General features: G+C 39.9%; 1 protein-coding gene across 9 annotated transcripts in view; it reads right to left on the minus strand.

The window, feature by feature from the left end:
* CLIC5 (chloride intracellular channel 5) overlaps positions 1-25071 on the minus strand; it is an 86518-nt gene that overhangs the window by 14493 nt on the left and 46954 nt on the right. For all 9 annotated transcript variants that reach the window (XM_064411698.1, XM_064411696.1, XM_064411691.1 and 6 more), the window contains 3 exons: positions 17935-18044; positions 17469-17594; positions 16023-16129 (listed from right to left, as the gene is read on the minus strand). In XM_064411698.1, coding sequence (XP_064267768.1) covers positions 16023-16129; positions 17469-17594; positions 17935-18044 — 343 coding nt within the window. The remainder of the gene's footprint in view (positions 1-16022; positions 16130-17468; positions 17595-17934; positions 18045-25071) is intronic.

The raw sequence follows: 25071 nt of genomic DNA on the forward strand, positions 1-25071 counted from the left end.
TTCCAATTAGTGAAAAAAAAATTAAAAACTAAGAGAATTACAATCCAAAATTTGCTACATCAAATGGATTTTACGTGCACAGGGTCAGATTTTTAAAGCCTGTTGATGATTTCCAAGGCATTTTTTTGAAATCTATATGCAAATATCCATGCTGCAAATGCTACTTTCTAGGTGCCCTAACACATTCAGATCTATCTGTTGGATTTGAAATCTTATGTTCTTTGAGAAGGTACTCAGGGAAATCCCCACTCAAAGTAGGAGGATGTGTAAAAGAATCTAATTTTCCCTCTTGCCTGGTAGACATTTAAGCATTATGTGAAAGGTGAAAAATTGTGAGTGGAGACCAGGAAATGACCTCTTCAGAATAGCCTACAGCTCTGAATGTTCTGAGACTTCCTGAGGAAAGAGTCCTCAGCTTGAATTAATTCCTTAAACTTGGACTTAATTCCAAACTTCTCCCACTATGGCTGTTTAATGAAAAGCTGGATGACTCTCTACATTGTCTCCACTGAGAACACAGGGGAGAGGATGCACTCACCAAGGCAGGGGCCATGTGAACACCAATCAGCACCAGACTGGATGAAGACATTTAAAAAGATCTAAAAAGTTACTAATTCCCCATTTGTGAGAGAACCACCCACAGTGAATTTCAGAAGTGGCTAAGCACCTAATTCCCTTGGCAACTTGTCCTCTGGGAAACATCATTAAAGAACTAAATAGCTTTGCTGATAACAGATAATGGGTGGGATTAATCTTCCCTGAAGTGAGTAAAATTAAAAGAATAGGTTTGAATTAAACACCGTGAGACCTTCCTCTCTGTTCAGTGGAGTTTTCTCTTCTACACTTGGTTTTGGTGACCCCTAAATGAGCTGTGGGGAGAACTTCTCCTGAAGTGTCTAATCACACCCTTGCATTGTCTTGGTAATCTCGGGGTGGAGGATTCAATATTACAACACCAAGCAGAGCCAGGCTGTGGCTCTGTGCTGCTTTTGAAATTTCTACCTCCAACTGCTTCCCCACCCTGCAGACTTTCAGTAGGAACTTAGAGATCCCAAATGTGATCAGTTCTGAGAGAGCAGCCCTGTCATCAGCTTATCCATGCGACAGCTGAAATGTCTGAAACCATTTTTCTGGACACTGGAATCACCAAGCACCAAGGCACCAGCATCATATTGCCTTCACTGGGATATATCTAATATGACCTTGAATTCCAAGAAATTCTACCCATGTATAGACAAAATCCATGGTGGAACCATCTCTCTCTCAGCCTTTTCTACTTCATTCTGGACTACTTATGCAGCCAAAGACAACTTCTAGCAATGACAGTCCTGCCCTGTCATCCCACCAGTAATAAACAATAATATTAGTAAAAAAAACCTCGCGAGCTTTTTGTGATTTTTCTTCTCCCTTCAAAACTAGGATTTTAAACAACTTTACTTAAGAATTCTGAGTTAGAAGCCAGAAAAATAGCACTTTCCAACCTCAAAGCAACCACAGAACACTTAATGAATGTATTACCATCTGTCAAATGCACAGGGTGAGGTTCAATTTAGCTGATGATACCTAATTCACATTGACGTTCTGTTTTCAGCAGAAGGTTACTTGATGTTGAACAATGAGATTAACAAATTCTGACATGCACAGAAATACAAATAATGTAACAAAAGTTAATAATGGGCAAAACTGTGCTCTTGGTTACACTGACATAAAAGAGGAGTAACTGCATTGTCAACAAGCTATTCCATATTTACTCCAGTCCAACCAAGAACAGACTTTGGCTCTGTTACTCAACTCTTCAAGCGAAAACTTCCTTAAACTATTAGCCTGTGCAACTATTTCCAGGGGATGGAGAGAAGCCCTTGTGCCTTGAAGTACTTATACTGCATCTGAACAAAACATTGGAAAATGTAATGCATGGAGCAATCCTGCAAGTCAAGCAGAGGGCCAGATGACAAAGATTCATTAATAGGTACCCAGGGTGAAATTCCGGCCATCCTGAAGCTCATGGAAGTTTTGCTGTTGACTTCAGTGGGATTAGGATTTCTCCAGAAGCTTTTAAATCCAAAAGAGTCTATTTTAATCAGTTAATCTGACCCCTGAAATAATACCAGCCATAAAACTTCCAGCGTCACCGGTCGTTTCCATCTCTGTTTTCTGTGGGTCAAATAAGGCTGAAGCAAAATGGAAAGTAACTAGAAAGTAGTAAAAGAAAAACGGTTCGGAAAAAGTAAAACTGATTCAGACTGCCCACACCCACAGCATTTGCAGAGGTCAGGCGAGGACGCTTTTTCCCCTTCCTTGAACTCCAAATATTTCCTTCCTTGTTTAATGTTGGGACAAGGAGAAATAGCAAAGCAGACAAAGCACATAAACACCAATCTCTGTGGCCTGAACGAGCCACTGCAAGGCAAATCATTCCATCCTAAAATAGTAGCCTAGGAAAAGCTGAATTACCACCAGAGAAGCCTCAATCTCACTTTCTCTATCTCTCTCAGTCTCTGTCATAGGCAGACTGGCTACCTAAATTTAAAATAGCTAAAATTAGGTGAGATGACTCCTTTTTTATGTGCTTGTGTGGAACCTCTTGCAGGATAAGGATTTCACTTGATAGTTATTATGGAAAAAGTTTCAAAGCATAGAGGGCACAATCAGAGTACTAAGAACAACAGATTTTTAAGCAAACTGAACATAAAAACTATTTGACTTATGTGAAAAGGGAGCAAAAACAGTTAATTTTTTAAACAAGCTTTAAGCAAAAAAAAAAAGCAAGATTTTTAAACAAACACAAAAACAAGGAAGTCATATTTGGGGATGTTTGATTAAGTAAGTCTTGCCTAGACATCCAATAATTTTTGCATCACTTTTTAAATGGTGACAATCTTCAAAATTAACATATCATTTCCAAATTATAAGGAGAATAATCTTCTGCTTCAAACAGTTTAACAGAAAATACTTTTACTTTCCAAAGCAGGTTATTATTCACAAAATTCCACCCACATTTGCCAATAAATCAGGTTACTCACACCACCCATGGCATTTTTATTAAATAAACCTTTTGTCACAAAACATTTTCTCCAAGTCAAGGACAAATATGCGTGGCGCTCTTTCTGAGTGATTATCCCTGTGACAACAAGGCTTCAAAGTGACTGAAGCCCAGCAACATCTTGTCTTTTTGTAGCCAACTACCTGAGGCTGATCTCAGCACAACTGCAAGGCTCTTAATTGTCAAGCCCAGGCAAGTACAACAAACCATGATCCATGTACAAAAATGAACGATTCCTGCTGCTACCCTGGATCACTGATTGATGTTTTCCCTTTTTACTGCTTTCTTCCACTGCCCTCCTGTAAGATTTATCCTGTAACACACGCAAATGAACTTGGTGAAATACCAATGAGGGAAAAGGGGGAACAGTACATAAATATTCACAGTCTCAAACCATCTGAGATTTATTTTTCCTTTAAAAAAACAAACCACCTTTCCTGATCACTTCCAGATTCACAGTTTGATATTATATGAGACCCAATACTGTTTTCTGGTAGGAGAAAGGAACAAGCTAAGAAACAGCAATTTAAGGTAAGAAAATAATACCATTCCACTAGTCTGACAGTCTGATTAAAAATTAAAGATTCATATTTTCACTCTCTTTTTCCATCCTGTCCTTTTTTTTTTTGGTTTGTATTTTCTTTTTTCCAGGCTGGCTCAACAGAGTATTGTAACTTTAATCTGTATAGATTAATTCTTCTCCATGGAGGAGCTGTGACTGCAATACACGTGACTCTGCACTTCATATTGAACAGTTTATCTTCCCCCCTGTGATTTCAATAAAACCCTCGAGATCTGGTGCCCCTTGACTTCTTCTGTTCAGCCCTTTAAGAGTTGGGTGCCTTGTCTAAGCTGGTTCTGTAGGTTCCCTCTCTGCTCAGAGGGACTGAGCATCTCCAGAGGGCAATTCCATCCAACTGCCTGAGACACCTGATTCAGACCAGAGTGACTCACTGTGCACATGCCCTTCTTGCTGCATGAATTACAGATGAAACCTAAAGGACTAGCTCAGACTAGACACCTCACTTTCAGGGAGGTGAAGTCAGGCGAGACGAATACTACTCTTTGAATATAATTTCACAGTTCACCCAAGTGATCTAGGATAATACCTCCAATTTTTTTTAAAGTTACTTAAATATTAGGGTTTACTCCCCACAGGGCAAATACATTGCCTATTTGAGCATTGCAGCATCCTTTCCAGGCATGTTTCTGCCTCATAAAATCCCCAGCTCTGAGCAGCAAATGAGTGGGAGGTCACTGGGAGAGCCATTGGAAATGCAGAGGAGGATGAAGGTTGTGTGCTCCCGTGCATCCAAGGCATTTAGATGCCTAAGTCTGGGCCAAAGGGAGTTTCTGGGGTGATTCAGCTCTTCTATTAAAGATGTTCCACTCCAGATAAATAATTCAATATTCACTGGAAAAGAGACTTGTGCATGTTCCCACAATAAAGGTGAATGCCCACACAGCCATGTGAAAAAGCTGTGATCTCTGTGTCTCTGCCCACTTAATGAATCAACAAATACCTTGTGCACACAGAAGGGAAATAAAGTAGTGTCTCTTATTCCTCAAATCCGCTCTTTCCTGGTTTGGGGTTGTTTTAGGGGACAGGGGCTCATGTTCATCCTCCAGACAAGTCAGAGCTGGGACTTGAAAAGGGATTTTTTTACTCCCAGTCAGTGCTGGGGTGAGCAAACACCAGGAATGGGGTGAATCACAAAAACACAGGGGCACACATGGAAACAGACACAGAAGTCTGGTCATAAATCACCTTTCAGACACGGTCTGAGGCAGGCATAAACAGGGACACATTTTCCATACATGTAGGGACATATATGTTGTTCTGCGTATTTGCAGTGAGAGAAACGGAGGTGCTAAGCCCCAGGAACACTTTCTCCAGAACTCAGAGGAACATGGAGCTGACACAGCTGAGGGATACCCCAAGCACCCTCAGAAACCTAGACACATCAAAAATCTGTTGATTTGCTTATGGGTAAGATTTCCCTTGCCTGATTTCTAAATATTAGGTAATTATTTTGACCTAATTGTTCAAGGTAGCAATAAAAGAAAGGCACCTCCAAAGGAAATTCTCCCAACTTTAAGAAAAATCAAAATGCCCTTTAGAAATGTCTCTCTCCATTGATCAGAAATAGGACTTTTGAATGACTAATATATAACTTTTAGACAGAATTAAGTGAAATTATCCCAACCTTATCATCTCTTTTCCCTTCTCACCCATCTGCAGACTGATAATGTGGATTGATTGATTGATTGATTGATTGATTAGAGCTTCACCCAAAAAGTATGGGATATTTTGACAGACATGTCTCAAAACCTCCACAGAAGGAATGAGAAAGACTGAAAGCTCAATTCCCAGCACCTTTTCCTAAAACAGAGAGCAATGATCCAAGGATTAAGAGGCTACCTGGATTTAGGAGACTTGAGTTTCTTCTTCTCAAGTTTTCTATATGGCCTTATAAAAATAATTTAAATCATTTGCTTTGCCATGTCCTATATCCAATGTAAAAATAAAAATACTCTTTGGCCATAAACTTTACATTAGTAAAGCAATAATGCACAAGCTGTGGAAACATGTTTCAGGTTAGACACGATAAACAGTAAATATTACAAAAAGAACAGGCATCTTGGCATCTTTCTATTTTTGTGATACCATCTGTCCTAGTCCCAAATTAAACCTAGCAAAGCAGGTGAATCAATAACACCTTAAATAGTAAGTTAGACATGTTTTTCAAACATCTAGAAAGATTGTTTTGACTTGTTTCTATTTTTTTACAGAAAACTCAGGTTTCCTCCCTCCCTTTTCTTATCCATTGTTGCAATGGAGGCAAGAAATAAATGGAATACTTGTAACATTATCATGAAGAATGCTGTCAGAGCCCCTTCAAATGCTGTTTTTTTAAGAAGAAAAGCCAGGTGTTCAAATGACACCAAAGAAAAGCTTCACTCCCAAGTCTCTTAGGAGTCCAAGTGACCCTGAGGGCAGGAAGCAAGTGAATGTAAAACTACTGGCCTACAAGTGCCCCGGGAAGAACAGCACCGAACCTGCGTTTCACAAATCATCGTGACCCTGTAGCAGCACGTAAGTGACAAGCATCATTTCTAGGGCACGTCCCCAAGGGCCTAATCCTGACCTCTGCCATGTTAGTCTTGTGCAGGTGTCCCTAAAGCAACTGCAGACAGCAGCAGCTGATTTGCATCAGGAATTTGGGGAAAAAAAATTAATAAAGCCCTGCAAATTTTAAACACATATTTTATAGTATGAGGTTATCCTACTGCTATCTCGGTGTTTAAGTGTGTTCACTCAGAGTTTAAACTCTTGTTTTGCTACTGAAGAGCAAATAAGACAATTCTGGGACTAACAAAGGAAAAGTAACTTCATGTATCTGCGTTCAAGTAAGAGAAAAGTGAGATTCTGGTAGCGAGTGCAGCTGGGCTTTAGCAGCAGTGCTCTGGGGACCCCTTGTGTTCCAAGACTTAAGTGAAGAAATTTGTTCCTGTACAGGCTGATGGTGCTTGAATCTTTAATACTAATTTCTTCCAATTCCAGGCATGTAGAAGAATAAAGTCTGCTTCTATTTACACCAGGATAATCCCAATTGCATTCCACTGTTTTCAACTATGTTTTTTAATTCCAGCATCGATGAAGACACATGAGAGGCAGACAAAGCAATGCCTAGCTAGCAGCACCTGAGGATGAAATTTTAAAGCTATTAAGTTCCCAAACCCCTTCATTCACTTGGAAAAATCTCAGTCTCAAATGGATTTATTTAGTGTTTCCAGAATCTTCTGTGTTCAATTTTCCAGAATCTTTGTGTTCAAAAATCGTTACTGAGACACAAAAAGCCATGAGACGACGAGATTTGCAAATGAGTCACATCTTAATTCTTTCCTTCCCATTGTTTCTCTGCTTTTGAGATTTTTTTTTTTTGTTTCAAGCCCCTTGAAATGACTTAGGGATCATCGTGATTATGCCTCAACCTCCCTGAAAGGAACAGAAGCAAAATCAGTTATAATTAAGTCTGGATGTATGAAAACAATCCAAGAATTAGTAGGGAGGTCACATTGCCTCTGTTGCTACTGAACTGTTGAGTCAAGTATTAAAAACATTTTTTCCAGTTCTGGTGTCCCCAGTTAAAAAAATGAAAAAGGTACTGGGAATTCCAGCAAAAGGTCAAAGGAAAACAGTAAGACAGTGCTCAAGGACTGGAAAAAAGCCCCAAAGACACTTCAGTGGACCAAGGACACTTCAGTTTCTCCTGTTCTCTGCTCAATCAAACCAAATCATTTTAAGGATGGAACATTAACATGTTTGCTTAATGGGCAAAACTCACTGGGATGTGATTTGTAGGAGATGAGAGTAAATAACACAAAAATCCTTCTGGCCTCAAAGTCCATGAAATTCAGATTACTTTTTTCTGCAATCAGAAAAACCAGGATATTTTTACAAGAACTATTTCTCTAATTCCCATTTTGTCACCTCATTTCTAGCAGTGTTTTCAAGCTGAAAGTCAGTGACTTAAGATATATCTAATAAAGAAACTGAGTAACATTGATTTTCATTCACATCTCACTACTCTTTTCCCTGTTATTTTATGGAGAACATTTGCATGCATTAAACAAATAATAATTGAAAAAAATTCTTTTAAAATCTGCTTAATGAAAAACAAAACCTGGGCCAATTCTTTTCCCTTTGAAGTCATCAACAGTTTTGCAAACTGACTTCCAGGAGCCAGTCACTGGCTATCTACCATGTGATAGCTTGCAATGGCTAAATGCAAACCTGTGAACAATCCTGTCAGGACATCAAGACCAGTTGCGTGTTTAAACCCAAACATTTGGTTATATAAGTTTTGGACACTGAACTAAGCAAGGCCATAACTTCACCTAAGTCTTTGCTGTGGGGAACACACTTAAGATACATCAAGTCTATCACAACAAAGGGAGTCATCCACCAGGGCCAAACCATAGAGCAATGAAGTTAAAACTCAATTCTAAATAATAATGCAATTTAGGCCTCCCATTCCAGCAGCAAGACTCTTAATTCCTCCCAGGACTGCTGCTGCCAGATTGCTCTAATCCACTTCCAGCTGTGCTACTGCTCCTGTGTGCGAGCATGGGAGCTCGGCTGGGAAACAGAACAAAGCATCCCAGTAAAGCCAGCAGCACTTGGAGGAATATTCCAACACACAGGGGAAATAATTCCCTCTTAAAGGAGAGTGTCTGCCAATTGCTGTTCCCATTGCAAGTGTTTTACTCTAGGCCTGGCCGTGCATACAGGCCCTGACTCAGCAAAGGCTTGAGAAAGGGCCTTAATTTCATCATGTCATTAACCTTGTTGACTTCAGCATGTTCTGTAACTTTAAATTATATAAATAAATGCATTCTTTCTTTTTTCTCTGTCTCCTCCTCCCTGTGGTATGCTATGTCTTCAAAGTTGCTTCAGCACAGACATGTCAGAAAATTTGGTCTGCTAGTAAATTTAATGCAAATATTTACTATTCCCAAAATGGCTGCATCTAAGACTGTTAACCAGGCTTACCAAGTCCCTGCCTTGGAGAGTCTGCAGTCTGATCACATCTGGACTTACAGAAAATGTTCCTTTTGTGTTGTTTTCAAATAATGTTTTTCACATTTCCATCGGGAAATCTTTGTTCCTCAATTAGCAAGGTATTAGAAGATGGAAAATTCAGAAAAATTCCCTTGTAAGGTATATATTTCTCAGATTAAGGTGGTGGTGTGTTATCATTTTAGAAAACTGAAAACCTCTTTCTTTTAATGACATAACATTTCAGTTCTCAGTTTTGGAAGGTCAAAAGATATTGGTCCTTAAAGCTGTCACTGGTATGAGACAGAATATTGATGGCTCTGGGCCTCCAGCCAGCATGATTTTGAGAACTTTCAAAAAAGTTATTTCTCAAGAAAATTTATTTCACAAACTGCTGTTCCTGGGCATTTCAGACTTTGATTACTGGGCAGAAAGTAGATAAAGCAATTTGGGACAGGTGATAAATGCAACTTGCAGCACTTCTTAACAAGTTAGCACAAAGCTACACCACAATTTTAGTGATCTTTATATGTGTGTTTTTATAAGGAGACAGAGTGAACAGTTTTATTAGCATATCATGAGTGAGTTATGTGGGTCATCCCAAATGAATGGCAATAAAAGCTTTATATCACACTCACCAACATGTATTTGGTACTTTATGTGCCACAAATGTTGCAGAAAAGCTACTTTACATATGTTTTAAAGACTGGGTATTTTTTATATTAGGGCTGGTTTTGTAAAGCTGCCAAGCACTTTAGCTACCATGAGCCCAACATTATTCAGCTCATGGGGAGTAATAAAAACTTGTTTAAAACGTTCTGAAATAGCTTTTTTTTTTTCTTTTTTTTTTGTGCTTCAAAAGGCCAAAATTAAAGAATCATGGAATCAGCATGGAATAATGGAATGGCCTGAGTTGGAAGGGACGTTAAAAGTCATCTATTTCCAACCTCCCTGCCAGGGACAGAGACACCTTCCACTAGAAGAACTGTCATCCTGACAAGTTCCATCACTAAGCAAGTCCTTTCCTCTAAAACAATTTTAAAAGCTCTTTCTAGTCTTTCCTGGTTGTATGACAGAGAAAACTTGGTACTGTCACTGTCACACCACAGGACAAATTGTGCCTTGTTCTGGGCCTTGGACCAGTGTGGGGTTTGTAGTGGAAAATGGAAATTCTTCAACTAAAGAGAAAGAATAAAAAACCATAATGGCAAGTTGATACACAGACATCACACACATATTTATATTTTTACCTATATATTTATATGGCACCTTGAAAATCTGTTCAAAAATCACAAACTGTAATGTTGGTCCCAAATTAGAGTCTGATCCAAGATCCCTGTCACAGGAAACTTTCCATCAATACAAGAACATTCAAACGGATTTGTCAACTTGCTCTGGCAAACTCAAGAGCAGCTTTGCCAGGAATTTTGCTGGACACAGGGTGAAGCCTCCAGGCATGGAACAGATCAGAAGGACCAAAGACTCAGGAGAAGCCATATCACAGTAACAGCTGTGTTATGATCCCTTTGGCTGAGAGAAGCCAGGCTGGAAAGAAAGGGGTGACTCCCTGCCCTTCCCCACCATAGGTGGAGATGCTCTGGGGAGATGTTTTGCTCTCCTGCTGCTGGAGCCAGACCACACCACGCTTGTCAGGATGTCCCAGGCTGCCCCAGCACATCAAGAAGCTCCTACCCCTGGCTCAGGTGCCACAGAAGGTCTGACCATGCAGCTGGTATTACTGTGAATATTCTAAGCTGGGTTTGGAGTGAACAGATTTTCTGCTTGTGACAAGAGGCATGTGATGGCTTCTAGGAAGGATCAGTGTGCACAATTCAGCCTGTGCACATACCTGTCCTATGGGTCTGACCCTCTGCTTGGCAGGAGTAACTCCACGGTGTAAAACTAACATAGGGCAGTTTCAATTCCAGGCCTGTATGTGTGTGTGCATTTCTAGTGCACGTGTACACACAGAGCACACTGAGACATTTCCCACCTCACGCACCAAACCACAAAGTGTGATGGAGCTACTGAAAGAGGTGAACAGCACTTAATCACATGCAAGTTAATGATTTAAATGCGCTTTTATTTTTGGCCTCTTGATGTAAATCCAAACCAGACAAGCAGAGTCCTCTGGTCAGACGGCTGGAAATTCCTCTGCACGAAATCATGTTGGTGGTCTCCCAGCTCAGCGCCTTCTGAGGAGCTGTACAGTGAAATATCCTTCCGTACCACTAATGAATGCGCCCACCCACACTGGAGCTGGTGCCCCCTAAGAACTCTATTCAAGAACAACTTTTTAAACTCCTACAAGAAATCAAAGGGCTCATTCTGCGAGCCAAAGAACTCACAATTTTAGGCGGGACAGTTAATGGGTGGTTACCCCAGGTTGTCCCCTTGGTTTGCAGCACACAGTCTCGTAAGTAAAAATAACAAGCAGGATGCTGACTGTGTACACAGCATTCCAATTAATTAGATTTCATCCTCCTCCAATGAATACATAAATTGTTGCTTCCCTGGTGACCGTACAGAGCATGAGTGACTTGCCCAGCATCAACCAGAGGAACCAAAATAAACACACAAGACCTCAGTTTACTTTCCTGTGCTCAGACAAGACTTCCTTCTTGATACTAAACAATCACTAAGCAATCAAAAACTCTCAAATTGGCCATGAAAACTTGAGCAAGAGCGCCCAGGAAATAATTTTCAAGACTACTGCACTGAACCCTCCCAAGGACTCCTGTCTATGTGTGAATGAGCCCTGGCCATTTCAGGCACAAGGGGTGAAGCCTGGTGACAACAGCCAGAGAACTGAATAATCTGGTGGTGCTGCTGAAACACAGATCTAATCCCACAATGAGGAGATGACTCCTTCAAACAGGCCTGTTATAAAATTATCAAGTGGCACAGGGGGTGGAAGGAATCAAGTTCTGATTGAACTGACTTGAAATAATAAATGCACACACTTTCTTTAAACACAGCTTGCCACATCCTGAGAATCTGGAATCAATTCCTTCCCTTTCAAGAAGCTTAAAAGTGGTGGGACTTTGATATGGCATGAGCATGTTTGCTTCTGGGCTTACAGCCCTCGCCAGCCTGTTCCAAAACTTTCAACGTTTTTATATTATAAGACAGAAAAGTTAGGAAAACAAAGATGGAAAAAAAGAATCAGAAATTCAGGGAACTATTAAATCACGGCAGCCTTGCTGCCAAATACCTTTGGTAAGTAAATGAATCATGATCAATAACATATTGCCATGTAGACTTACAGGAGAAGGTTATCACCTGCTTCTGTGCCAGGCATAAAACATAACGGTGTGTGGCTGATGAAGTACTGCATGAATCCAGAAATCCATTTTTCTCTGTAATGCTAAAGCATTTTTGCTTCAAAGTAAATTTAACTCATCCAGAAAAAACATATTTTTTTTCCATGAAAACTTTGTCAAAATTGATAGATTACTATGAAACACTTCTCTTTTGACAATGTTACATTTGTAAGAGGAAACTGTCTTGACAGAAAGAATCCTGTTTTGGTAAGGGGATGTTTCCGCCCTGACTGTAAAGCTGCTTGTGCAGAGCTGCTTTATACATTCATATATTTGCCAGCAGAGGGTGTCACAATCTCAGAAACAGACCTACAAATGTATTCTTGCATCTGTTTACTCACGTACAGGACTCAGACACACACTAAAACAAGGATTTACCAACTCTTGTTGTCCTCACCGACTTTTCCACTATCAAGGGGAAAAAAAAATCATTTATCTATGTAAAGGCCGTGCTAGCAGTGCCATCCCAGAATAGGAAATACCACAGTGACACGGCCAGCAGCAGCATCACCTGAAATGTGACATTTCTCCATGGCCCTGCCTGCAAACTCTGCTAAGAGGGACAGCAGTTTGGACTTCTCTTCAGTGTGCACCAGATTCCCATCAATTCTCACATCCAGTACCCTCCTGCTGCACAAATATCATTAATTATCCCAACCCCTTTGTGTCACTTTTCCACAGCCCCAGGCTGGGGTGAGAGCTCACGTTGCACACACCACGGGACCTCCCCTAAACCAGTGCCCTGCAAGGAATGGTCACACATAATGACACCTAACCCAGACTTCTCACAGCAGAGACAGGCTGATACCACAAATTCCCAGCCTGATATCCCACACATTATTGAATTCACTTCCCTGACTCCTGAGTTAAGAGAACATAATTTAAGCAACTTGATGTTTGGTGCTTTAGCCACCTTGCTGTCCTGTCCCCAGGCCTCTATTGCCAATTAAAAGAAATGAAAACTATTGTTCATATAGCAATCTGGGTTCTATAATCTATTTTTAATTTACTAACAACTCTTCTTCTATTTGTGTTTTGATCACATGCAACTGATGTTCCAGTCACTGGTGTGGCTTTCCAGATTAACCTGAGCACTGGAATCAGCTGAAGCCAGGAACAGATATAGAGCATGACTATGAGACACATATAACCTCTGTCTCAGAGCTGGGAGCTATAGAAACATTTATGATAATCACAAGCAGCAATCTCTGTTCTTTTTGGGTCTCACCTGTTCATGTGGAGACAGGAAAAGGGACTTCACCTAAGTAATTATGTTTATAATTTTTTTTTTTGGTCACAGAAGTATATACAACTACTTCTGCTGTTATATAGGAAAAATAATATAAATATAAATATAAATATAAATATAAATATAAATATAAATATAAAGAAATAGAAATAGAAATAGAAATAGAAATAGAAATAGAAATAGAAATAGAAATAGAAATAGAAATATAGTACCATACCAACATAATATTAAAATACATAAAAATGAATGTATAAAATTTATTTAACGTATAAATATAATGAACTATAATATTAATACAATATAAAAACTATTTACTTAAATAGAAAGCCTCAAGCTGTACTAGGGGAAGGCCAGGCTGGACATCAAGAATTTAGTCAGTGAGAGGGTTGTTAAGCATTGGAATGGGCTTTCCAGGGAGATGCTGGAGTCACCATCCCTGGAAGTATTCCAGAAGTGACTTGATGTGGCACTCAGTGCTATGATTTAATTGACAGGGTTGTAATCAAAGGCTGGACTTGATGATTTCAAGGTCTTTTCCAGATTCCCAATTTCCAAACTCCAGGTCTTTTGAGATTCTGTGATTCTATTCTATTATTTTAAATAATGCAGCAAGACCTGCTGTAAAATTATATGCATCAGATGAGAACTAGAGCCCCAGATCCCTTTTGAATCAGTGTTGCAATTTTACAAAAATTTATTAAATACAAATAAAAAATAAATATGTTTATTATGAAATCTGTACACAGTGTTGCTCTCCTTTCCTCTTTTTACTGCTCAAGAAATGCTCAAGTCTTTTTACTGCTCAAGAAATGTAAGACAACTACTTTTTGACTAACTTATTCTCCTCCATCCAAATCAGCCTTCAGAAAAACTGCTGTTGTTCAGATGAACGAGACAGAAGGTGAATAAAACATCCCTGGGATTGGGGAGAAACTATTCTTCCCTAGACCTTGAAAACTGACAGTCAATTACTCTGCTGAAATTGAGGTCTGCACTGACAGTCCCAGGGACCTTACTTCATTGACAGAAAGAACATAGTTATAGATAGAAGGATCCAGTTCTGCTCTACCCATGTCTGCTTTATTCCCCTTGCAGTGCAGCACTCCAGCTATAATAAAATTAAGCTAAAAGCTTTTCTCTACTTTGAAGAGGAAAGTTGAGCATCAGTACATTCAGAGACTGCAGTGTCTGGGTAAGACAGGAGCAGGAACAAGGTAAAAAAAATGGAGTGAGGATGTTTGCAGGGAGCAAAGATTGTGTCTCTCCTGCAGTTTAACAGCTCTTGTCTCAAAAACTTTGGTGTGGTTAATTGTCATTTAGAAGAGTACCTAAACCAAGAGCTTGTTATGCAGAACTAGGGAAAGCTCTCTTTAATCATACTCCAGCTTCTGAAAATGTGGAGTGCTTTGTCAGGTTAGATCCCTTATCTCACCACAGTGGACATCAGACCTTGAATTCCAGCTCTGCTTGTGGCCAGATGCAGACACCTCTAGGATGACCAGTTATTCCTGGCTGGAGATGCCAGCCCCTGTGAGCCCAGGGATTTGAATACTGCAGTCACTGGGAAGCAAGAGTTGGGACTGTGCATGTGGGGTAGCACAGCTGAAGATTTGTAGTTGCACAGCAGACCATAAAACTTCCTTGTAAATGGCCAGGATATTTTACATTCATTATTACATATATTTAGTCTAACTCTTAATTTATCTTCCTTTTACAACTTGCTATAAAGGTTAGCTGAGCATCCCATTAGCATTAGACAAAAAACCCCCAAGTTTTTAGCATCACTGAGAAGCAAAGCACTATAATTATTTCCTTCTGTTAACAACACCAAAATATTACAGAGGAGATTGTTATCTGACATAAATCATCATTTACCCACTTTTATCTCATGGGTCAGCCCCAGGCAATGAAATATAATTGCACAGATGAAGTGTGTGGCAGAGCTGGAACCTGCAAAATTTAGTGTTTTCTGAATGATGGGATATAAGCCCATGGTATTCAACATGCCTTACGTCTCTGTGAAAGCAGTAATACAAGGGAGGAGGTACATCAGTGAATGACTGCAAATATTGTACTAGATCATCTCAAGGGATAGGGATGTGTAAATCCACAGCTTTATGGAGCAACAGGAGCTCAGACTCGCTGGAGTTTTTCCTGTCTGAGGGGAAAAGAATGTGGAGAACAGCAATTTCATTAAGAAGACAGTGTGGGATGCATATAAATATGAATGGCATCTGGCTTCTGGGGGACTCTTTCTTTTCATAAACAAATGTGAAGGAAAATCTGGAGCTTACAGAGTGCAATTACATTTCTTAAATACACTTCTGTCTTTTAATTATTTTATATGGAATGTCTTGATATATATGAGCAAATTAGCTGTAACAGCATAACATAATCAAAAGATAAGGGGGCCAAGAACCTGATGGCAACATCCAATAAAGCATGAGTTGCTCTCACAGGTTTGGGACCAGCCAACACACACTCCTCTAAGCAGTGATGGGGCAGGGGAGGAGGTAGCACAGGCCACCAGTCTCTTCCAGTAAGCAGTTGGGGATCCTGTTCTGGTGAGGAAATTGGGCTGCATGGACAGGAGTCATGCCATGGCTGTTGGTAAAGAGGCTACCAAACACTAGCTCTTTTACTTTTTGAATTACTACTACAGATGTAGTTAATTCAACTGTGGGCATGTGAGTTGACTCCACCTAACCAACCACCTGGAGCTGATCAGCAGCAGTGCCTGATGTCATCTGAACAAAGTTTACAAAAAATGATGACAAAATGGCAAAATTCTCCCACTTCTAAGCACACAAACTCCCTGGCACACTTGGCAATGGTCATACTCACCAGCATTATCCTGCTGCTTGGTGTTTTTGATGTATGCAGAAAATTTGGAAAAGATATCGATTCCAGCAGTGTTTGATTCCCGGTGCTTAGCAGCCAGCTTGGGGTACCTGAACAGGCAAAAGCAGTGGGGAGAGCAACACCTTGTTACCAGCATCACAGCCATGGCTACAAATACAATTTACAACAAGAGAGAAAAACCTCCAGTGTGAAGAACTGTAATTAACACTCATTATCTCAAAACAACAGCCTGGCAAGACCCTCTTAACCCTATCTATTATCTGTCTGTCGAGGCAGGCATGTGGGGAGTTACACAGGGATGGTGTCAAGACAAAGGCAATTGCACTCATGCTTTATGTAATCGGCCATAAATCCAAAATCGGCCATAATTGAGAAGGAAACAAAAATTTCCAGAAAGGTACAGGGGAGTTTGGCAGCCAGATCCCTCCATTATGAATGGCAGTCATGTCTAATCCTCTGCTCTGAAAATGTACTCCAGGATGGAATAGCAAAGGGTTTTAGGATTAACCAGGTGAAGGAACATAAATGTTCCAGTCACTGCATCGCTTTTTACAGACATTTGGTGAAAAGGAATATATTGATTTGAAAGATAAACACAAACTGATGACTCCTACTGACTTCAGTGGTCTTGGAGCAGAGTATAGAAAATTTAAATGCCTGATCTCTTGCCTCAGGACTGGCCTGTAGCTGCTGATTCGCTTGGAGGTAAAATGCTCCATAAGGAACCAAGCCAAATTTGATGGATTCATAGATTCTAGGTCCAACTCACAAGCCAACTATTTATTTTTTCCATTATCCTTGTATTAAGTCCAAAATGTTTAACTTAGTAAGTCATATCTGGTAAATCTAAACCTTTCTTTGGTAGCTTTTTCATACTAAAAAAAATATGGGCCTTATTCCTAATCTGAATTAGTTTAGTTATAACTTCCAGTTATGGGCTCTTGTCATTTCTTGACTAGAATAATGAGCACTTTTCTGCCTCCCGAGCCTCTCGTCCTCTGTAATCAGCTTCCCTTCCAACCTTCCTAACACACCATACAGCTCAGAAACCTCTAGTTTTTCACTGTAAAATGCTTTTCCTGGCACAGATATTTTGTGTGGCAATTCTCAGCATCTATTCCAAGTTATTTTTAGCTTTGCAAAATGTGGCCACCAGACCCCTACATTTTTATTTTAGTACTGGTCTCCTTAATTCTGCATACAAGGGCATCCAGAAATGTGTACAGAGAAAACATTCTGCAGTTATTAGCCACAGAAGTAACCTTCACACATGGAAGTCATCTCACTGAAGCCAGCAAGTTTCATAAATAAATATTACTCCTTTAAGTAAAGGTTGTAGGAAGCAGTGCTTTTTAGGAACTCTTCTTAGGACATCTTTCATTCCTAGGAAATGGAATATTGACTGAAAAAAATATCCGAAGGTCTTACTTTGGAGGTGCAAGGATCTCTTCCAAGAATTCCTCAATCTTGTTAACATCTGTCTTGACTTCTCCATTAAATGTCAGGAAAGGTGGGTGGGTCCCAGGAGCCAGATTGTGCAGGTCAGCTGGCTTTCTGCAAGCAGAGAAAAAGTCATGAAATCACTAATCTTTATGGTCGGGTAGTTGCACAGATATTTATAGTTCCTACAAAATCAGTCTGCCTTTTTTTTTTCCTCTCCAGTAATTTGTGGTTGGAAGACTTTGAAACTACCCCAAGCACCCTGTTTAATATAAAAACATTCCACAAGTGAGAAAAAAATAAAAACAACAGCCAAACCTGAATCCCAACTATTTTGTTGTGCACCACAGGCTCTCTAGGCCAGATAAAAATCAGATTTAACTTGGAGGGGGTCTTTCTATAGTGCAAACACTGGGTCATACACCTATTTTCAATTAAACAGAACAATTTTTACCTTTTCAGATCAACAGTGGTAACATTGAACACAACTCCTTTGAGCCACAGGATCATGAAGAGACGCTGGGAGAATGGGCAGTTCCCAATACTTTCTCCATCTATACCAGCCTGGAAGGGGGAAAGGAAAATGGATTTCAGATTTGTTACTCATTTACCTCCCGCAAGATGGAAAACTGGATCATGAATGAAAAATGAGCATTTTAAAAATAACCAGCAGTGCTTGTTATTTAATACAGTTTATCATCAACACAAGAATGGTGTTGCCGCAGGATTCAACTTTTGTCAGGAGCTCAAGGATGCTACATGGAGCCTCTCGGGAGGACATCTCTAAGCAGATGTGTCCCTTGCTGATGGCAAGCAACACCCAGGGTGTTCTTTAACTTCTCGCATCCCTACAGGACTGCCTGTCTCATGGAGAGGGTGGATGCACTCAGGACATGATTTCTGCTTTATTTAAGTCTATAGGCTGCAGTTTATACCAGCTCAATATCTGCTTCACTGTTTTACTATGTAAAACACGTACTTTAGAGTTAAACCCAAAAACTCTGGACACTGACTCATTCTTGTCCACATCAACAACTGCCTCAGACACAAACAGCTAGGTCCAGACAGAAATCTCCATCTGAATCCTTCCAAGGTTCAAGGCAGGCTTCAGCCACCACATTCAGTCTGTTCCTATCTCTAATATCTAATGAATTGCCTACAAACCACTACACAACAACACAAAACTGCTAGTGTTAGCATTGAGGAACAGCCTATTTTTTCCTCCAAAAATTTATGGTCCTTAGCCATGCAAATTCTAACTTTGAGCCATGGAGGGATACAAATAACACCAGCTGAACTGAGCCAAGGACAACATCCTTCTACAATAATCATGCTTGTGGCCAAAGCTTTCAGGATGATAATTGTTTTGATAGATTTCCATTTTAATTTGTGGTACCATTGTGTTTAAAAGATTCTTATAATCCTGGTGAAGCAACCAACCTTCCGCTGTTGACCCACATGGATTGCATAACTGTATTTTAAGCACAGTGTGTGTCCGAAAATGGCTGATGAAAGAGCTAAGCAGATAAATGCCCTTTTCCTTTGGAGACAATATTATTTATTATAATTACAATTATTATATTACTCTGTTGGCTGTCATAAATTTTCTCTTATTAATATTCAAGCTGTGAGGTAGCATTTCTCTGTCTTAAAGAATGAATCCCTTCTAATTAGTGCAGCTCTGTGGAACATCCCCAGCACAACTAAAACATTTTGAGACATGTCCAGTTGGTACAAATTCAGGTCTTGCCTGTGAAATGTTCAGCCAAAAGATGTTCTTGTGAACATCAAGAGTCTTTCTCATGTCTTGAATGCAAGACATCTGACAGTTCTGGTTTTAAAAACAAATTCCCCATTTCCTGTCACCAAACTATGGGGAGAGTGTGAATTCAAGGCTTGGAGACAACCTGGCATGAAGTTCAGAGCTGTGTAAAGAGATTTGATCCGGGTTCAGATTCAGTTTCAAGCACTCAGACTCTAGAGGTACTTGGATATAGGGGGCAACAGTGTGGCTGCAGTTTTGCTTGAAATTATGGATCTGCAATATGTCTGGCACATGGCATATGCAAGGATCAACAAACAATGTGGGTGAAAGAGTGGTAGAGCATGAGGATGAGTAAGAAAGGATGCATTTCCATCTACCTGAGGTCTGAGAAGCCTGGTTTTACAAAATTTCATTAGTTTAATCATTAGCTCTGTTCTGCAAATATGATGGCAACAGCAACAATGTCACCATGGGAATACCAGGAACCACCATATGAATGCCATAATTACTGCAAAGTTCCATTTTCTGATTTGGATTTTTGTTGTTAAACCTTTGCCAGGAGGTTTGGACTTCTGACCCTTCCTGAAAAGAGGCAAACACTATGGGAGAAAACAGCAATATGACACCACACTTCCCCTTGATTTTTTCACCATCTTAGGCATAAATCACAATTTCATCTTTTTCAGGAAAGACACAGGAACACAATTTCTCTGCTCTCTCCATTTGTTTATTCTCATGCAAAGATTAAGGTTTATCCAGATCTGTATCTTCTTATATGTTCTTTGTCCTTCAAGGGAATGGTGAAAAACCATCTCCAGACCAGAGGACTAAAGAAGGGACAAAGTAACTGAATCACACAATCTTAGAATCAGCTGAATCACAGAATCTGCTAAATTGGAAGGGACCCACAAGGATCCCTGAGTCTAACTCAGCAAAGGACACCCCCAAGAGTTACACCATGTGCCTGGAAGAATGATAATGACAAGGGAGAAACAGAAGTGATGGGTTGTGTGGGGCTAAGGGATGTAGAAGTCATAGGGAAAATTAAGAAGATGTGAAATCTGGAAGAAATAAGACTGACTTGGTGATCAAAAATAAAATTAATTGTGTAGGTCAAATGAGGCCTCCAACAGTCCCAAATGGTCAAAATTCCTTCTCAACACTTCCAAAGCAATAGGAAACATTTATTGCCAGAGACACATTGGGAATAGGCAGAGGAAATTCCAAAAACAAAAGATAAACTAAAGAAAAAGTACAGTATGATCTCTGTTCAAAGCTCTGGGATCTGGAAGCCAGACTTATGATTTGGGTGGAGACTGACTCATGGGTTTTGATCTCATGTGACTGGCATAAATGAAAATGCTACCACAAATCACAAGGCAAACTGGTGACAGAAGAGAGAACAGAATCAAAATCTCCCCAGCAACACAATTTATCTATTATTTTCAGCTCTTTTTCTGTGGAAATTATAGGCAAGGCTCTGTCGGTTTTGTGAATCCTTTCTCATTGCCTCTAACAGCAGTCAGTAATTCAACCTTCAGCATGCAGAAAGAGCAACACCTTAGTAGGTAACAACTTCAAAGGCTTATCAGAGTGTTTTGAGATCCCTTGTGAAGTCTATTAACTACCAGGAGGAGATGAGAAAGAAAACTTCCCAGGCTTAGTCACTCTCAGCTTCAAAGAAAAAAAGCTTTCTTAGAGCACCCCAGTAGTGCCTAAATAAAAATCTGTTACCTATTTGTCCAAGAGTAAGGGCTCAGAAAGGCAGGAATTAAATAATACCTTCATCAAGATCAAGAACTCAAGCAGTGGATGGAAAGAAAAGAACATACAATTGACAAGCTGGAGAACCACCATTTATCCCTGCTGTTTTTCACAAAAGCTTTCTCACGCAGCTTCCCTGAAACACAGTAAAAGTGATGAAGCACTTATAAAACGGAGCAAGTTGGTGACATATGCACTCTCCCTACCACTAACATTGGATATTTCTGATACAATGATTGCAGCTAAGGACAGTCTGACAATTCTGAATAAAAGACTGCAGCTAGGGACAGTTTGAGGCTTTGTGGGCACTAGGATAAAGGAGATGGAGTTGTTAAAGTGCACTCCCAGCTGAGAAGAGCCTCACCTGAAAAGGCAAATTCCCATAGTGACTGTGGAAAATTATAAAAGATTTGAGGATTTGTTGGGTGAGACCTTTTGGCCAATCACTACTCACCCCACTGAAGTCTAACTGAAGTGCCCAAGGGAAGGTCTCCTGTGTGAGCAAGGCCAAGATGCACATCTGAAAGATGAATCTGTCCATTTTTGACTGAATCCACTGAGTGTCTTGGTTTTAACTGGGATGAATGTGGTCCCCAGCAATAAAAAAGTCTGGAGTTTGTGGAGGCAGAATTTCTAAAGACTTAGTTTCTCCATCTTGGAAACAGCACTTTCTGCTCCCATTGCTTCCCACAAACATAATTTATTAGTTTACCTACTCAAAAAAGTATGCTTTTCTACTTAGTCTCCAGCTGTTTCTGTCCTTCACACCAAGTGATGCAAGGTCCTGCCCTGGGTGGAACTCAGTATAATCACATCAGGAAAAGCCTCCTGTAAGAGCAGCTGCTTCCCTCTATCTGAGTAATGGCAAGAATGAACAAAATGTTCTCCTTTATTAATTATAAGGTGCTCCTCCTTAAACAGTTCAGATATTTTTCGTGAATTAATTAAACCTTACAAACATTTGTGTGCATGTGTGGGAGCTGCATGAACTCATTAGCAATTAACAAAATTTAGGTGGTTTCAGGAGGGAGAAAAAATAGTTTCAGTGATTTTATGAACTTATGTCAAGTATTTTTGTGAAGTCATGGAGTATCAAAAGCCTCCAACCACTGCGCAGCACAGCTGAACAATGTGAACAAGGAGCTCTTCTCAAGTTCAAGCTAATACTTTGCTATAAATTAAATAACTGGAATAAATTTCCTCACATATTCCAAAAAATACACCAACTGGTACATGCAATACACACAGACAACTGTATATTATTTTAACTAACCTTAAGGGAGGAAAAAAAAGACAAGTTCCAGTTTTTCCCAAAATACAGAACTTCAGAGAAATACACCATCATTAATAATGACTAAGCATCTAGCTAAAAATGGCAGCACTAGAAAGAATTGCATATGGCAAAGCACTGTGGTTTTTCCAGGCAAATAAAGTATTTGGGTTTATCTATCCTCCTTCTCCTTTCATTTTTCACTGCACTGAGGTCACTCTGCACATGGTCCAGGGGTCTGTTAGACTGTGGGGTAAAGCAAGGAGATATTTTTGATTACATTAAAACACTTTTTTTTTTTCCAAAAGTATTTAACAAGTTAACAAAAATAAGCAGACTAATTCACCTAAATGTTTCCCAGTAACGATTTAGGAGGGATTTGATTTCATCATCCCTACAATCAAACTCAAGGCTCACATTACACATGGTTACATCCTCTCTGTTTTAAAACTGGGAAAGCTCCTGCCTTTTGACACTTACTCTCCTTACACTCAGAACCCAAAAGGGAAGTGAAAATCCTATTGGAAACGCAAAGCAGGCCAGGAAATATCCTATTTATTGTGCAATTAAGAAAAAAAAAATCTGTCTTAGTAATTATACCACACACACAATAGCACAAATCTCCATTGTAGGGAAAAAAACACGGGTTGCAACATGAGATCAGACATGCCAAGGTATTGCTTTAGTAAGGGTTATTTTTTTTCCATTTTCTTGGGGTTATTTTTTTCCTTCTTAACTTCTCATCCAAATGCAAAAGCCAGTGAGCTTTCTGGAGTGCCACCTACCAAGAGGCAAGCTAAGAACTGTACATTCATAGAGCAGCACTGGTAGGTCTTAGGTAAGAAGTAAATCTTGTCTCACAAGCCCTGTGTATCACAGGACACTTGTTCACTATGGCTCTGATTTAGGAAAGCATTTAAGCATGTGCTGAAATACATCCCAATTCAGAGGAAGTATATGCTTGACTTTAAGCATGTTCTTAAGTCCTGTTGATTTCAATAGGACTTAAGCACATACTTAAGAACTTTCCTGAACAGGGGCCAATGAAAACAATAATAAATTTGCTGTGCAACATTTCAGCTTCATTGGACTTCTCCTGAGATTTCATTTTGCTAGGAGAAGCTGTGGGCAGCAGCTTTCCAAAGGACAGCAAGATAGAGCAGGAATATATCCCTAAGCACACACACATGGAAATGGACCATGTGCATATATGTCAAATAAAAATAGAGCACTTGCCTGAAGGGCTGTCAGGGTAGTAAGAAAACAAAAAGGAAGTGGTGAGACTCTTTAGCCAGCTCCCCAAAAGCCAGCCAAAATGCTGTCCAAGTTTGGCATTACATACAGGCATATATTTTAGGTGCACATAAGCTGGACTGGTCTGTGCTGCTGGCCAGTTTGAGGGGAGCTGGCTTCTCACACTGGGTTCCAAGCAGCTGAGCAGCACAGCAGGGCTGAGCAGCTCCAAGGAGCTGCCACTGCACTCTCACATCTCTGCAGCTTTGGAGGAGATGCATTTGTACTCTTGAGACGTTCAGGACTTTCTGGGGATGGAATTGCAGGTTGGAGACCCCATAGGCATCATGCAGTTAGGACATGACAAATATTATTTAGAGGTTTGGTAAATCATGATTTTTCAACTTTTTATATCTACATGAGGGGCAGCATGGGCAGGAAGGGATCAGTCCTATATGTTGGCTTCTTCCAGAGAATCCTTTCTTGGTGGGTTAGGATATTCACAGCTAAAGACCAGATTTATCTGCCAGATTTATCAGCTGAGGTCCTGGCAGCACAGCAGCTGCATGCACAGGGATCAACCTGAACAAATAGGTCTCAGTTTCCTCAAGGGCTTTGTTGGAGCCACTGGCCACTGCATTTGCTCTTGCATGAAATAATTTTTGCTCTGAAATAAACCTTGTGATGTCTGAGGATTCCAATCAGTCATGTGCAGTTTAGATTTATAAAGCTACAGACTAGGCATGGCTGAATGGTCTGATCCCATGGAAAGGTTTCTGTGCTATTCCATCACCTCCTCTGCTTTCTTCTAAAGTTCCATGACTTGACAAATATCAATAGACTAGAAGAGCACAGACTAGTCTGACACCCTGGAACATGACATTATTTGTATTTGTAGATCTGTTACTTCACTTTGCATGTGGCCAATCTAATCAGAATTTAATATTAGATAATCAGAAGTAGTGGGAACTATAACAAAACTTCCTACACCAAATATATAAATATATATATATATGTATAAAGTTGGTACCAAAATTTTCTTTTTCCAAGAGACCATATTCCAGATTGCTCTGCTGTAAGAAACTTCTGAACACCAAGACTTACTTTCAGAGGGTGATGTATAAGGGAAAAGCCCCCAAAAGAGTGAGAGTCACTAAAAACACCAGCAGTACTGTAGAAAGAAATCACACAGAGTATGTATTTATATTCTTTTAATGTCAGCAAAATACAAGCTAAAGGATGGGTGCTAAATGCAGGCTGACATTTTCAGAGTGGCTAACAGTTTTAGATCTTGTGAGACAATTTGAAGGCAGCTGACTTCTCACAAGTATCAACTCTCTACACTTGGCAAATCATGCCACAAGCAACCCAAAATGAAAAGCTGATTTTAAAAGCCTCAGTAAGAGGAAAGTATCACTAACTGTGAGTTTCTTGAGCAACTACACAAAAAATTTGAAGAGCTCACTTGGAATGTGACAAATACCTGATGGAGATGCATGAAAGCTTTGGCCATATCACCTTGGGGAATACACCTGGAGTTGTGGTCTTTGGCCAACCCC

This window comes from Passer domesticus, chromosome 3, assembly GCF_036417665.1.
Source record: "Passer domesticus isolate bPasDom1 chromosome 3, bPasDom1.hap1, whole genome shotgun sequence".
Classification (NCBI taxonomy): domain Eukaryota; kingdom Metazoa; phylum Chordata; class Aves; order Passeriformes; family Passeridae; genus Passer; species Passer domesticus.